General features: G+C 35.1%; 1 protein-coding gene and 1 long non-coding RNA gene across 2 annotated transcripts; both read right to left on the bottom strand.

Moving 5' to 3' along the window:
* Positions 1–6,004: 6,004 nt before the first annotated feature.
* Positions 6,005–11,803, bottom strand: LOC140051722 (uncharacterized). Its single transcript, XM_072097017.1, has 2 exons — positions 6,104–11,803; positions 6,005–6,068 (listed from the first exon to the last, which is right to left on the bottom strand). The coding sequence occupies exon 1, from the start codon at positions 11,801–11,803 to the stop codon at positions 6,947–6,949; it is 4,857 nt and encodes a 1,618-aa protein (XP_071953118.1). The 3' UTR covers positions 6,005–6,068; positions 6,104–6,946.
* LOC140051960 (uncharacterized) lies at positions 6,083–15,266 on the bottom strand. Its single transcript, XR_011845567.1, has 3 exons — positions 15,120–15,266; positions 11,943–12,000; positions 6,083–6,126 (listed from the first exon to the last, which is right to left on the bottom strand). It is a non-coding gene; the product is annotated as an uncharacterized lncRNA (long non-coding RNA).
* Between the last annotated feature and the right edge of the window lie 355 nt (positions 15,267–15,621).

The following is a 15,621-nucleotide window of genomic DNA, read 5'->3' as shown; positions in this document are numbered from 1 at the left end:
GGGTTGGCCAAGAATCCAGGGCCCATGGTGAAGCCTGTGGCGAGCGAATTTTGTTAAATGACACCCCTAGATGGCCGGAAATGGTACTTTCGCACGTAACATTCACGATAAATGGCACCTTTAGTTCACCGCCGGAAATGACACTCTATATCGGGCTACAGTAGCAAACAGAAATACCGATTGTATTTTATCCACTATAAACTGTACAACAGTGTTGCTTAAACCACACTCCAGAATATAATAATAGAGCTAGAAAAGATTTTAAAACAATGGAATGCTAGAAATCTCTCAATTTTTGGTAGAATAATAATCCTGAAAAGTCTTGCACTATCTAAATTAACATATGCTGCAAATATCACTGATGTTCCAAAATATGTATATACACAAGTTACAAATCTAATATATAATTTTATTTGAAACAATAAAAGGGAAAAGATAAAAAGAAAAACTCTAATTGGTGATGTTGAGATGGGAGGCATTAAAATGCCTGATTTTACTCTTCATGTTAACGCACTCATGTGTGGCTGGTTAAAAAGAATTATGAATGATGATGGTGCTAAATGGAAAAATATTCCAATGTATTATATTAAAAAAATATGTGATGTTAATGTTTTACTTAATATGTCATGTTATAACATTATTGATGTTAATTCTGATAAAATTCCACTGTTTTACAAAAATATGATAAAAGCCTACATAAATTATAACAGAATCTCTAAAAAAAAACCCTGAAACTTATAACGATATAATGAATGAGCAACTGTGGGGAAACCACTACGTTAAACTAAAAAAAAATCGCTTTTCTACAAGCATTGGATTGACAGTGGCATTATCAGTATTAAAGACATTGTTAATAAGAACACTTTTTTAACATCAAACGAAATACTGGTGAAACTACAATGTAAAACAAACTGGTTAAATGAGTATTTGTGCATTATTAAGGCAATACCAATTCAATGGAAACGTATTATTAAGGAGGTAGATATTTTCAATTGTGATGATAATGATGGATTAGTTGGGACCAAGTATGAGATTAATACTACCAAACTAATATACTCATGGTTTGTGAAAGAATATTTCATTATCCAATGTCACAACTAAAATGGGAAGAGTCCTTCAATGATAACAACATTGATTGGAAAACTTCTTGGTTACGGAAAGTATGTAAAATGAAAGATAAGAAACTAGCACAATTCAATTATAAGATGTTACATAGAATACTGCCTACCAACAAACGGCTGTATCAGTGGAAAGTTAAGGAAACACAAACGTGTGACAAATGTGGAGAAATTGAAAATGAAAATCATTTGTTTTTTAGTTGTAGATTTATTCAGAAATATTGGAGGAAAATGCTTAGTATCTTTGTAAGTTTAAATCACAATAATATATCATTTAAACAATTAATACTAGGAACGGGAGATAAGCTAATAGATTATATTTACACTTTTGCAGCATTTACTATTTATAGAATAAAAATGTTATCTGCACTAAATAAGCCAGTGGGTAAATCTTTATGGAATTCATTTAAAAGCAATATGTTATATAACATTGAATGTGAAACATATAACAATAAAGAAACAAGTATAGAAAAATGGGTAGCTTTAAGAAATAAGATTATGATAATATAATTTCTAATTTGATACGATTAACCGAAAAATAATTACAGTGATACGGGTTACTGGTGGTACTGAGCTATTATTATTTTTTTTTTTATCATGTATATAAATATATTGTATAATCCGGGTTGTAAAATGAAAACAAACAAATGAAAATGTGTGAACTATTTTAAAACGGGATAGATGATAATGATGATCCTGTCAAGTGTATAACAAAATATAAGAAAATTAATGAAAAAAGGAGTAATACAGAATTCATATATGTAAAAATGTTACTTATGAACTGTAACGACATTTACAAGTTAAATAATACGATTTTACGTAATATGAGATAATATGAATGTGAATAAAAGTGGTGTTTGCGCCACAAAAGAGAAAAAAAAACCACACTCCAGAAAAGAAAATATCGAAATTTGCAGAAGGAAACAATTTTAACACTGTTATTTCAAAGTTCGGAACGTCCGTAATTATTACAGAATTTTGGCCCAATATGACGGACATGGGAAATGAAGTTTATAAGTACAAATGTATTTTTTAGATTCCTGTACTAAACCTCTTGGAATGGAAGATGGTAGTATATCTGATAATCAAATTAGTGTGTCAAGTTATTTATCATGTTTTGAGGCTGCGAATGGAAGATTAAATAAATTGAAGGGTTTCGCCGCTTGTGGATCCTAGACTACAACACATAATGACCAAAACCAGTGGATCCAAGTCGATATTGGTCACGTGACAATAATAACTGGAGTTACTACACAGGGCCGGGATATACTCAGTGGGTGAAATCATATGAATTTCTTTACAGCATCAACGGTACCGAATTCCAAACAATCAAAGACGCAAATGATCAAAATGTCGTAAGTACTTTAATATAGTTATTCATGTCATTACAACAAGGCTAATATCAAGAGGAAAAATATTGTCCTCAAATGTCATTCATTGGCTTGTTTTCTTTGCAGGAGTTTGAAGGAAATTCAGATGAAGAAACCCATGTGACAAATATGTTTTCTTCTCGGGTATCCGCTCGAGTTGTTCGTATTCATCCAACTAATTGGCATGATCGAATATCAATGAGATTTGAACTTCTTGGATGTAAAGGTATATAACGCAAGTAAAAAAATGAATGAATAAACAATATATCAAAATTTAATACATTAGGCCTAATATCAGAATAAATAATATAGGCATAACGAATGTTAATTAACATATATAAACACAGGGTTACTTACCATTGCTAAAGATATCTAATTATATTTCAGGGGTAATTATGTATACAACCACCATTGCTACAAATATTCTGAAGACCTCTTAACATGGAGTGAAGCGAAGGAAGTATGTGAAAACTCACAAACACATTTAATTACAATCAACACAGAAGAAGAGCTATACTAAACTACTTCGTTGACATTTCGATAGAAAATACGTGGACAGGGCTGAACGACATTGAGGAAGAAGGCAATCCTATGTGGCTGACACACGAGCAACCACCCACCTACGATGTGGCTGATAATACTGGTACAAACAGGGAGGATAGGGATTGTTGTCGCATTAGAACAAATGCTCCACACAGATTTAAATACACAGATTGTAGTCTACAGTTTTTATATATATGTGAAGGTTGGTAACATGGCGCTAGTTCCGTTTCGCACCTGTCGTTTATTTCGACTCAAAATTTGTTAAGTAACTTTATCGTGAGTACACCTTAGAATTAGGCCTCAAAAATACTTTTACGAAGGAGATCACACAAAAAAAGTAAAAAATAAATCCTTTAAATTGATCAATTTTCAGACGTGTTTCTCGCACATCGGTTTGTGAATTTCGCATACTCCATGTTCAATGTTGTTGTTTCTATGGAGCGCAAAAAGAGCAATCATAATAGAGGGCTAAAAACTCAGTAAATTGCGTATATTTAATGCATTTATTGGTGAAAATTACGTTCAATTTTATCATATTTTGTCAATGGCAATGCAGCAAAAATATTACTGTTGATACTGTACATGGTTTTTGCAGGAACTTTTAGGAATGAAAATCGACAAATTCATCATCATATTGCCTGTACTGCTGTAGGGGTATACCTGATCTAAATAATATTCCTTTTAGTCTATAGTCTTACTCTTATTAGGCCTAACTAGGGTTGGTTGCTATTTGAAAACAGCAAATTATTAGCAGTAAAATGTTACAGCATTTTATTGACAAAATATATTAAAATTAAACGTGTATTTCAATAATAAATGCATTAAAAGAAGACGCATTCCACTGAGTTTTTAACCATCTATTGTTGTTGCTCTTTTGGCGCTCCATAGAAACGAAAATATTGAACTTCGAGTATGCTAAATTCGCGAACGGTATGCGAGAAACATGTCTGTAAAATCATCAATTTAATGATTTATTTGTTACTTTTTATGTGATTCTTCTTCATAAAAGTACTTATGAGGCCCAATTTTAAGGTGTGGTATTCACAATAAGTTGCTTAACAATTTGGAGTCAAAAGGAAGTCGAAATAAAAACAGGTGCGAAACGGAACTAGCGCCGGTAAGATTACCCCATTACACGTAATGTACATTACTGCTAAAACAGGAACATAACACAAAATTATGTGAAACATCAAAGCAGTTTAAGAAATGTAACCTACCAGTACATTGAAATCCGTTCACCATTCCTTCAACAAACACTGCATGTAGCCAAAGTAATTGTACCTATAGGCCTAGTCATTTTGCTAACACCTTCAGCTTTTAATTATTAATTAAGCGTAATATAAGTGGTAATGATGCCCGTAGTGTGATATCATGTGCCGTATGCCATTTTAATAAGTCGGTATTTACACTTTCCACCACTGTTTATACAAAATATAAACTTGTGATGAAAGGCAAGTCTCCGGCAGCTGAAGACGTAGTCAGACGTGTAATGGCAGTGAGCTCTGGTATTCAGTATTCAGTATTTATTGGTACTCACTTTCGAATCAGTGGCACACACCTTTTGGTGGTGCGTCCATACAAATATAAACAACAACATATAAAAGGTAAATGATGATAAAACTTACATAATTAACTTACATTGAAAAAAAAAACCAAAAACAAATGTACAGTAGTAATTGCACACTTGAGTAGATACTTAAAAACAATTGTATAACGAGCAAATCAATAAATCGATGCAATAGGTCAGTAGTAAATACACATTAGGGCCTACTTACAAAATGTCAGACAGAAAAAAAAAATACTTATACATAGTAAATAAAAAAAAAACTAAAAAACAAAAAAAACAAAAAAACAAAAAAAAAACAGAATAAAGGTACAATAGGTGAACAGTATAAATAATACATAATCATGATAAAATTACTACATAAATCGAAATAAGCACAAATATATGTTTATATGTACTTGCAATTATAGATATAGCAAACAGCAAGTACAAGATTTTATTTGTTTAATGATTAGTTATTGGTATATCTAACTGGTCTATCAATGTATAAACTAAATAAGCTAAAATGTCTCACTGAAAAAAAACAAAACAAAAAAACTTATACATAGAAAATAAAACTAAAAAACAATTGGATAACAGTATAACGATACAATAGGTCAAAAGTATAAATAATACATAATCATGATTATTTTTACAGAAATCGAGATAAACACAAATATATGTTTATATGTATTTGAAGTTAGATAAGCAAATAAAGTAGTTCGGTGCATGTTCCTTAGAATGCGGCAATGACGATGTGTGCGTTTCTTTTTCGTCGTTCAATGCATTTTCAAATGAATGCATTTTGAGTACAAATACAGGTCAAAGTCCAGAAGAACTAAATGAAGCAGAAGGCTTTGTCTTTTTTGGTATTACTTCGTCAGAAGAAAATTGCACTACATTTTGATGTACATACAATTTATACGGAACGGAAAACGGTCAGAGAGACGCGGCATGTGTTTTAATAAAATTACAGTATATTGAGCTAAGTATAAAATGTTATACAAAACTCTCACCAAAGATTGTGATGCAACAAGCAGATTAATTGATTTTATAGGCCTATTATATTTAATAATTAATAGCAAAATTATTCATTTTGTGTTGTAGGCTACTACCGTAGAAATAGAACTTTGTATTAATTGCATGATTGTTCTGTACAAAGGGACCACCATATTTTTCTGTCAGAAACTTATATGACAAAAAAATATGTTTGTCTCATATTTGTATCATAAACACCTCATAATAAGTTATTGTTATTGTTTGTTGTGACGGTCACTCAGAATTATTTAAAAAAACATCATATCCAGACCATATATTGATACTGAGATAGTAATCACACTACATTTTAATCTATTCTGTAACAACTTTAACTTATCAAGTGTGATTGTAAGTACACGTACTTAAGAATGAAACGCTACCGACGAATTTACTGGCTCATTTATGCTGTATTACAGCCTTTATTTCTTCATATATCTCTAACCTCTAATCTCTAGCCTCTAATCTCTAGCCTCTAGCCTCTAGCCTCTAGCCTCTAGCCTCTAGCCGTAAATTACTGAAAACAAACAAGTAATAGCAATCAGCAAATACAACCTCAAACTGAGGTAAATACAACATTAAATCTTAGGAAGAGAACAATGACGTATCTCAACCATACATGACGTAATCTATGCTTCGTCAAGCGGAACGACCGCTCAGATGTGCACAACACACCATGACGTGCAGCTAACTGTGTGATACATGATGCAAATCTGCATATCTTAAATAGACTAAATAACTATAAAGTAATCTTAAAGTTCACGTCATAACTTCTACAATCATTCTGCTATCAGTAAACGTAATGATAATAATCAGTAAATAACAATTTAAATAAACAATGTAAACAAACAAACTGAGGGCATAAAGGTGGGCTCCACAGAACAGCGACACCCATGACAACCTGCTCCGGCCGCCATGCCACTCCAACCCTCCATGCTCTAGGCGGCGAGTCTAAACGACCTCGCCATCTAAATAATGCCAATCTGCCTAAGCAAGAAGGAGTCACGAATATTAAATGTATCATAACTAAAGCTAAAAACATCTATAACAAAGCATTACCGGTTCCGGTATCGTAGCTCAAATTCAACATAACAACTTTGTTGATTATTATGTCCTCTAAACAAACAATTAATTATCACGTTCTCATATCTGTCCAAAAGGACCCGCACGATGGCGCTATACAAATTAACCTACTGATTAGAAATCAGTACAGGCCTCCCATAAATTGACTACAATTTCTAACAAACAAATTAAACAATGGTATAATTATCAATGATAAACGAAGTAAGATTCAAACAATTACTAAATTATATAATTTCTACAAATGCAGTGTTAGATTACTGATCTTTAGGAACCAACAACACAATCTTGGTTACTGGCCTATCCAATGTTGTTCTTCTTCGTCCAACGAAGACAGTGACGCTTCTCACTAAACCATCATCACTCGGCTTGGTGTTGGTAACTCGAGCAAGCTCCCAATGATTTCTCAGGACACCTTCTTCATACAAAAGTACAATATCTCCAATGCTTATGTTTCTTTTCTTCTTAGTCCACTTCTGTCTTTGCTGTAAATTGATAATATATTCTTTTTGCCATCTACTCCAAAACGTATCCGCCAGGTGCTGGACTCTTCTCCAGAGCTTCCGGCTAAACTTCCCGTCCCTTTTGAAGTTTCCTGGCGGAGCATACACCGCACTGCTTTTCATCGTTAACAAGTGAAATGGTGTCAGCGGTTCTAAAGATGCATCGTTAGTAGCACATAAAGGTCTGCTGTTAATTATTGCTTCTGCTTCTGTCATAAATGTGCTCAGCATGTCATCATTCAATAACGCCTTATGCTGAAGCATTAAGCTATCAAAAATGTTTCTGGTTGTTCTGATCATACGCTCCCAAGCTCCTCCGTGATGGCTTGCAGTGGGTGTGTTAAATTTCCAATCACAATTTAACCTTAGCATATTTATGCGAATTGCCTCTTGATCCATCTCCTTTACTGCTTCCTTCAGCTCTCTTGTGGCACCAATAAAATTGGTTCCTTGGTCGGACCTCATTTGTCTGACGGGTCCTCTCCTACATAAAAATCGGCGAAAGGCATTCATAAAGGAATCTGTCGATAACGAGCTGGCTATCTCCAGGTGCACACTTCGAGACACCAAACATGTAAATAGCACACCATAGCGCTTAAGTTCCTTTCTACCATTTTTTACAATGATCGGCCCAAAGAAGTCTACGCCACAGTAACTAAAGGCAGGACCTGCCTCGGCTCTTTCGACTGGTAGATCTGCCATACGCTGGAGTTCTGTAGGTCGTCTAAGTCGACGACATACCGTGCAGTCGTGAATATATCTTGAGACAGATGCCACGCCACCTATCATCCAGAACCCAGCAGCTCGCACCGCATTAAGAGTAATCCCTCTACCTTGGTGGTACACTTGATTATGGTAATGACCGACTATTAATCGGGTTAAATCACTTTTTGCAGGGATGATTACTGGATGTTTAATTTCTTCTGGTAGATTAGTTTTCTTTAAACGACCTCCTACACGCAGCAATCCATCGTTGTCTACAACTGGGTCTAACTTCACCAGCGCATTCAAATCCTTCCATTCATTGTATTGCACAGCTTTAATTATCAATTTTTCACTTCTAGTTAGGTCTTCTACCGTAACTTCTCCGGATCGCTTCCATCCTCTTAATTTATAAATAAAGATTAAACACCTTGCAAGTATTTGTCGTACCTTGTGCCAACTGGAAGTTCTTCTTAACATGTCTGGGATCAGTTCAGTTTTCACTTGTGTTGCAAACACCTTAGCTTGCCTTACTTCCACATCGTCATCTTTTATTTCAATATGTAACTGGTTGATTGTATATTTTTCACGGTTTAAGAAAGCTGGTCCATGCCACCACCTCTCGCAATCTCTCAATTTCTCAGCATCCATTCCACGTGATGCAATATCAGCGGGATTATCCTCACTGCTTACGTAGTGCCACTGACCACTAGTGCTCGCATCGTGAATTTGTTGCACCCTATTAGCTACAAAGGTGTTAAACCTTTTCGCTTCATTATTAATATATCCAATGACTACTTGGCTGTCAGTCCAGAAATACTCAGTGACGTTCGGATACTCTATCTCTTCTTTCAGCATGGATGCAACCTTAACCGATACCACTGCAGCTGCCAGTTCCAACCTTGGTATAGTTATCATTCTCTTAGGAGCTACACGGCATTTGCTAATTAAGAGTGATGTCTTCACTTTACCTTCTTTATCAACAAGTCGTAAGTATGAACACTGACCGTATCCTTTCTCGCTCGCATCACTAAAATGGTGTAGCTCGGTGGATACAATTTCTGAATTTCTATTGCTTATTGGCTTATAACATCTTTCAATACTGACGTCTTTCAAGTACACCAATTGCTTTTTCCATTCTTCCCATGATCTAAGGGTTTCTTCACCAACTGGATGATCCCATTCAGCACCACCAGCACAAATCTCCGGCAATATGCGTTTACCCAACAGAACGTAAGGACCAACAAACCCAAGAGGGTCAAATATAGCACTCACCGTAGACAGAATACTTCTTCTAGTTGATGGCTTATTTCTCAAATTGGCTTCAAATGTAAAGGTATCTTCCGCTGCATTCCACAATATACCCAACGTCCGCTCTGTAGGAAGATCACTCAAGTCCAACTGGTTTACTTTGGAAGCAATTGACGTGGCGGGTAAGGACTTCAATACCTCTGGAGAATTAGAGAGAAATTTGTGCAACCTAAAGCCGCCTCTGCTAAGCATATCCACAGTTCTCTTTATCAAACTGATAGCAGCATCGATCGTTGGAACAGCCTTTAAGGCATCATCCACGTAGAATCCTCTGCGGACGAATTCAGCAGCATCAGTCCCATACTCTTTTTCATACTCAAGTTCTTCTGTAGGTACCTTTTCTGCCTGACTTTTGTCTATGATACTAGTCATAAACTCTTTATATTTTGCAGCGAATGATGGCTGTTTTATCATTTTGTGTCTCAGCTGAATTAACCTCTTACCAACAGCTACTTTGTTGTTAGGCAACTTCGGAATTTCCAATTTAAATGGTACTGGCAGTTGGATATATCCATTTTCTGTTCTGCATCCTTTTTGCATAGCGTTCAAGAATTTCGTGTCCTCGACTGATATCATTTTTCCATTTATACGATCATCCAAGAAATCTCTTTCCAGCACCTTTATTACTTCTTTAGTAGTTGTTTTGAAGGAGAATTGCTTTACATTGTTGGTGGGTTCTCCCTTCCGTGCCTTAACGACACCTACCACACCCCATCCTAATAAGGTCTTAATTGCATACGGATCTTCGTCATGATTACCTCGTACCACTTCCCTTGGCATCAGTGCACTAGAACAATTGTGGCCTATTATTAGACCAACTTCAATATTAAGAAGTGGACTTAAGTCACTTTTTATTTTCTGTAGATGTTGCCAACCATTCACTGAGTTTGGAGTAGGAATCTGGTGTCTTGATACAGGTATGGAATCCCGAGTATAGGCTGCTGGTAAACTTATAGTTTTCCCTTCTTTAAGTCCTCTCACCTTCAAACCATTTATCTTCTCCGAAGTAACACATCCCTTTGTAAGTACTGTTGATATTTCCAGTTGTATGCGGACACCCTTGGTTTTTAATTCTTGTGCAAGTTTTGCTGAGATAAAACAGGAGTCTGACTGCTCATCAAGGAGGGCGTATGTTATGCTTTCCTGTTTCTCATATTCAATCCACACAGGCACTATTGAAGAGCAACACTGTTCATTGTCACATGTATTGCTGCACAAATTGTTTGAAGATACTACAGGTGGTTTATCTGCGCTGTTTGAAGATACTACAGGTGGTTCAGCTGCACTGTTCGAAGATACTACAGGTGGTTCAGCAGTACTGTTTGAATATCTATGCATGATAGTAGGATGCTCGCCTTTACATATATCACAAATCCTTCGGCACTTACATTCTCTCCATACGTGCCCTTTTTTCAAGCAACCTCTACATAATCCTTTCCTTCTTATTAGCTCTTCTCGCTGTTTCAATTCTAAACCCTTAAATTTATCACATCCTTCCACTGTGTGATTTCCGTCACAACAAAAACACCTTTTCTGCTTGGACTGAGTACTATAAGCTCTTGCGGAATCACCAGATTTATTTCCCTTATGGCTATCACGGCTTTTTGATGCAGATGTAATCTGAAATGACGGGTCGTTACGTACCTTGGCCTCTTTTGCAACAAACTCTACAAAAACATTGAATGGCGGGAACGACACATCTTTATCGGCTTTATACCTTGCTCCGGTTGTACGCCACCGGTCTTGTAGTTGGTATGATAGTTTTTCTGTCACCATATTGACACCCCTTGCGGTATCAAAGCAGGCCAATCCTGGTAGTCTTTTATCTGATTTCGCTACTTCAATTTCCCTTAACAGGTCTGACATTTCCTTCAGCTGATGGTCATCTTTGATCCTCGGGAAGGTCTCTAATTTCTTTAATAGAACACTCTCAATCAACTCTGGGGCACCATACTCTTCATTTAAGCGTTTCCACATGTCCTTTAGGCCATTTTCAGGGTTGTCTAGATGAACCGCCCTTAACCTCATTACTATTTTCCTCGATTCAGGACCTAGCCATTTAATCATCAAATCACACTCTTCTCGTGCACTCAAGGATAGCTCTTTGACAATTGCCTTAAACGTACCCATCCATGATCTGTAATTTAATGGACTGTCATCAAATTTAATCAAACCATTGCTGATCAAATCTTTCTTCATTAGGAATTTCGCAATTGCATTGCTGCTTACGTTTCGGTCATCATCCTCCCTGTTGCTGGTAGTAGTATCCACCACTGATGTCTCCCTTGCCTTGATATCTGCTAAATATTTTTTCCCTATTTGCAGACCTTGTGTGAACTCTAATAACACAATTTCAATATACGTTTCTGCTTCTTTTAATTCAGGTTCAGTGTCAAGTATTGCAACGAGTGCATCATGAACTTGTTCTACTCCATTAGACGCATTTAGCAGTCTTTCAAGAGCATTCTCTACTACTTCCTTCTCATTTTCTTCAGCTGTCGCTGCTTTTAATACATTTAAGGCTCTAGTGAATGCTCCCCTTTTTACTCTTCTGGAGTGTTTCAGCTTGTCCTTTTGATCAGATGTGCTAGCGGGCATCTTGCTTTACTTTCAGGATTGGTTGAAATACCTCCGTAATTTACTGTAAGTACACGTACTTAAGAATGAAACGCTACCGACGAATTTACTGGCTCATTTATGCTGTATTACAGCCTTTATTTCTTCATATATCTCTAACCTCTAATCTCTAGCCTCTAATCTCTAGCCTCTAGCCTCTAGCCTCTAGCCGTAAATTACTGAAAACAAACAAGTAATAGCAATCAGCAAATACAACCTCAAACTGAGGTAAATACAACATTAAATCTTAGGAAGAGAACAATGACGTATCTCAACCATACATGACGTAATCTATGCTTCGTCAAGCGGAACGACCGCTCAGATGTGCACAACACACCATGACGTGCAGCTAACTGTGTGATACATGATGCAAATCTGCATATCTTAAATAGACTAAATAACTATAAAGTAATCTTAAAGTTCACGTCATAACTTCTACAATCGGATCAGGTGCCGTTTTCGGCCACCTCGACTTGTATGGACTATACCATTATAAAAAGATGGGAAAATAGGGGTGTCCCATTTATTAATTGAGTGTGTTAATGTGTTAAAATACTGCTCCTTTTGTTCTTTTGTTTTTCTTGTTGTTTCAGCAACAAAGGGAAAACAACTACGCCCTGCATGCTGTAGAATTAATTTCAGTTTTCAAGTTAATGCAGTATATTATAGCTCTTTATTTCTATATAATTTTTACAGATTTATAGATACAGAAATTATATAAAGAAAGTTTTTATTCCAGTTACAAATAAAAAATATAATTTACCTAACGATAACACAGTAGTACATTTAATAAAGATGACAGTAGTACATTTATCACATACTGATTATTAGGTAATCAGTAAAACAATAAACATTATAATTTTGTCAGTGAATCTGTACCATTTTGTTCCCAGAAAACACAGCGTTTGACATTGCATGTTTTTAGGTTTGGTCTTTCTAAAATGTTTTAAACACGTTTTTAAACGTTTCTGTGTAGAAATACATGTTTTAATTGAACAACGTTTGCATCAAAACGTTATAATAGCGAATGTAAAACGGAGCTGATAATGTCGCCATGAAGAGGATGATTGGTGTCTTCCAATATAGCATGGAATACATCGGCAAGCTGTTCGCTGTAGAACGAGTCAAGCATTTGCATACTAGACAAACCAATTACTTTCCACGCTCTACCCAGCACCTTCTCAATTCGGTCTTTATCCCCCTTACATTCCCTTACTGATATTCCTAGCCCAATATACAATATGCCCAAATAGAACATCACTGATTAGTAAAACATAAACATTCTATAGTACAAATATCCTGCTTTACCCCAAAGAACCGAGTTTCCTCAAGCAGTACAGCCTATTATTTAACCTCTTAACTACGATCAACATGTCCACCCATTTAGCTTTAGTCAAACACTACTGCCAGATACTTATCAATAATTGTTAACAATCTCTACTTCCTTTACTTTAATTAATGTATACTGTCAGACCAATTATGTTTTCGAAAATCAATCCTTATTTTTTTCGTTTTATTTATGTTTAGTTCAAGAAAATAAAAAATATGATTTATCTACCGATAGGATTGGGCCGATTAGAATGCATTTGCCAACATTCGTACATATTTCACAACATTATAGAGTTTAGGTAATTTAACCGATTGTAATGTAGTATTTAGGATGTTTTAATTCCGATTATATTGTAGTATTTAAGATTTTCTAATTTCGAATCCGATTGTACAAAAATTTAAAGTGTTTAAATCTAGATAGGAATAACATAGGCCTAGTATTTAATATGCTTTAATTTTGATTATACTGTAGTGTTTAGTTTAGTTTTTATATATAATAAGTAAGTATACCTACTTATATAGTTTTTATTTATTTATTTATTCATAGGAATCACCTTTATATCGGTGTCACACATTTATCAGTTAATGGTGCATCCAATTTACAGACAAAATTACAAATAACATAAGCCACAAAGTTCTAAATACTAATACATAACATCAAAACAAAATGTAAAGTAATTAATTAGATCTGTATGAAAATACATAATATGTAAATTGTACAATATATATAACTACAAAAATAAAAACAGAACAACAAAAATGCAGGATAGGCCTAATAAATAAAACTTACAGATACATCCTCATAGAGATGTCTGTAGCTTGTTTACTATATTAATCAATTAGTTGAGAGAGGTAATGCGGATAAAATTGTAGATCTAGTAACCCATGCTTTCATTAAATATGTTTTACAATAAAAATCAAAGATTTTTCCTAATGTTTCATTTTCAGTGAATAAATTGTCTAGCATAAAGTGGTGTTTTAACTGAGGTCCACAATTAAAATTATCCCGGTACATACTTAATTATTGTCTAACAGAGTTTAATGAAGGACATTTAAATAAAAAATGGTTTACTGTTTCTTTTTCGTTTGTACTACACATCTTACATAATCCTGTGTCATGATTTGACCAGGATTTTCTACGACCCTCAAGATCTAGAGAGTTTGATCTTGCTATAAATTTTAAATTGATACTCTTAAAATTAGTTTTATCTAACAAATATTGTTCAAGGTTTGGTTCCTTTATACATAGTATATTCCGTTAACGTTGTTTTGCATGGAATTTCGTTTTGCTTTGGGCCTTTAAAAACCACTCGTTATGATCAACTTGTTTATTATTTTTCCTAAATGGCTTTATCCAGTTAGTAGATGGTTCTTCATTAAATTTGTCTATAAAATTTGTTTTATATAAAATATCTTTAGTTAATATAGTAATATTGTTACAAAATCTTGGGATTCCCTAACACAGTAGGCCTACCTAATAATAACATGCCTTTTTAACATGCTAGTTTTTGATGTTCTGTATTGTTCCTTGTAGTTTGTACTGTAGGTTACATAACAGAACAATTGTATTGTCTTCCCATTCAATAGAAACCCTTCTCTACATAAAACATAATACACCACACCCCTATCATAATAATGGTATAGTCCATATAAGTCGAGGTGGCCGAAAACGGCACCTGATCCCTACAATCATTCTGCTATCAGTAAACGTAATGATAATAATCAGTAAATAACAATTTAAATAAACAATGTAAACAAACAAACTGAGGGCATAAAGGTGGGCTCCACAGAACAGCGACACCCATGACAACCTGCTCCGGCCGCCATGCCACTCCAACCCTCCATGCTCTAGGCGGCGAGTCTAAACGACCTCGCCATCTAAATAATGCCAATCTGCCTAAGCAAGAAGGAGTCACGAATATTAAATGTATCATAACTAAAGCTAAAAACATCTATAACAAAGCATTACCGGTTCCGGTATCGTAGCTCAAATTCAACATAACAACTTTGTTGATTATTATGTCCTCTAAACAAACAATTAATTATCACGTTCTCATATCTGTCCAAAAGGACCCGCACGATGGCGCTATACAAATTAACCTACTGATTAGAAATCAGTACAGTGATGCATTGTGAAATAAAACGAAATGAATGAATGAATTTTCATTTAAATTTATTTGACGTTTGGTTGGAGAACTCGACAACAGAGATCTAGCTTTTTCTTTTTTTGACATTTTATAAATATGATGAGTATGTTTGTTTTGGAAATAAAAGTACAGTAAAGCGGTACTGTGTGTAGTGACAATATCGGACTCATCGTGGTATGTGTAACGGTGTCCGCCCGGCCGCCGTCTCCACAACAGCTGCAGTTGTTGCTAAAGAGAGTTGAGGTTTAAGCTTAAGCGGCTCTTTGTACAGACACACTACTGCTGCAGAGAGGAGGCACGACGGATATTAATAATAATAATAAT

This window comes from Antedon mediterranea, chromosome 6 (assembly GCF_964355755.1).
Source record: "Antedon mediterranea chromosome 6, ecAntMedi1.1, whole genome shotgun sequence".
Lineage (NCBI taxonomy): Eukaryota > Metazoa > Echinodermata > Crinoidea > Comatulida > Antedonidae > Antedon > Antedon mediterranea.
Note: the sequence above shows the minus strand (reverse complement) of the source record. Positions and strands in the feature narration are given on the sequence as shown.

What these genes read in the sequence shown, in the direction of transcription:
- LOC140051722 (XM_072097017.1), bottom strand. Translation starts at nt 11,803, where the DNA reads ATGCCCGCTAGCACATCTGATCAAAAGGACAAGCTGAAACACTCCAGA.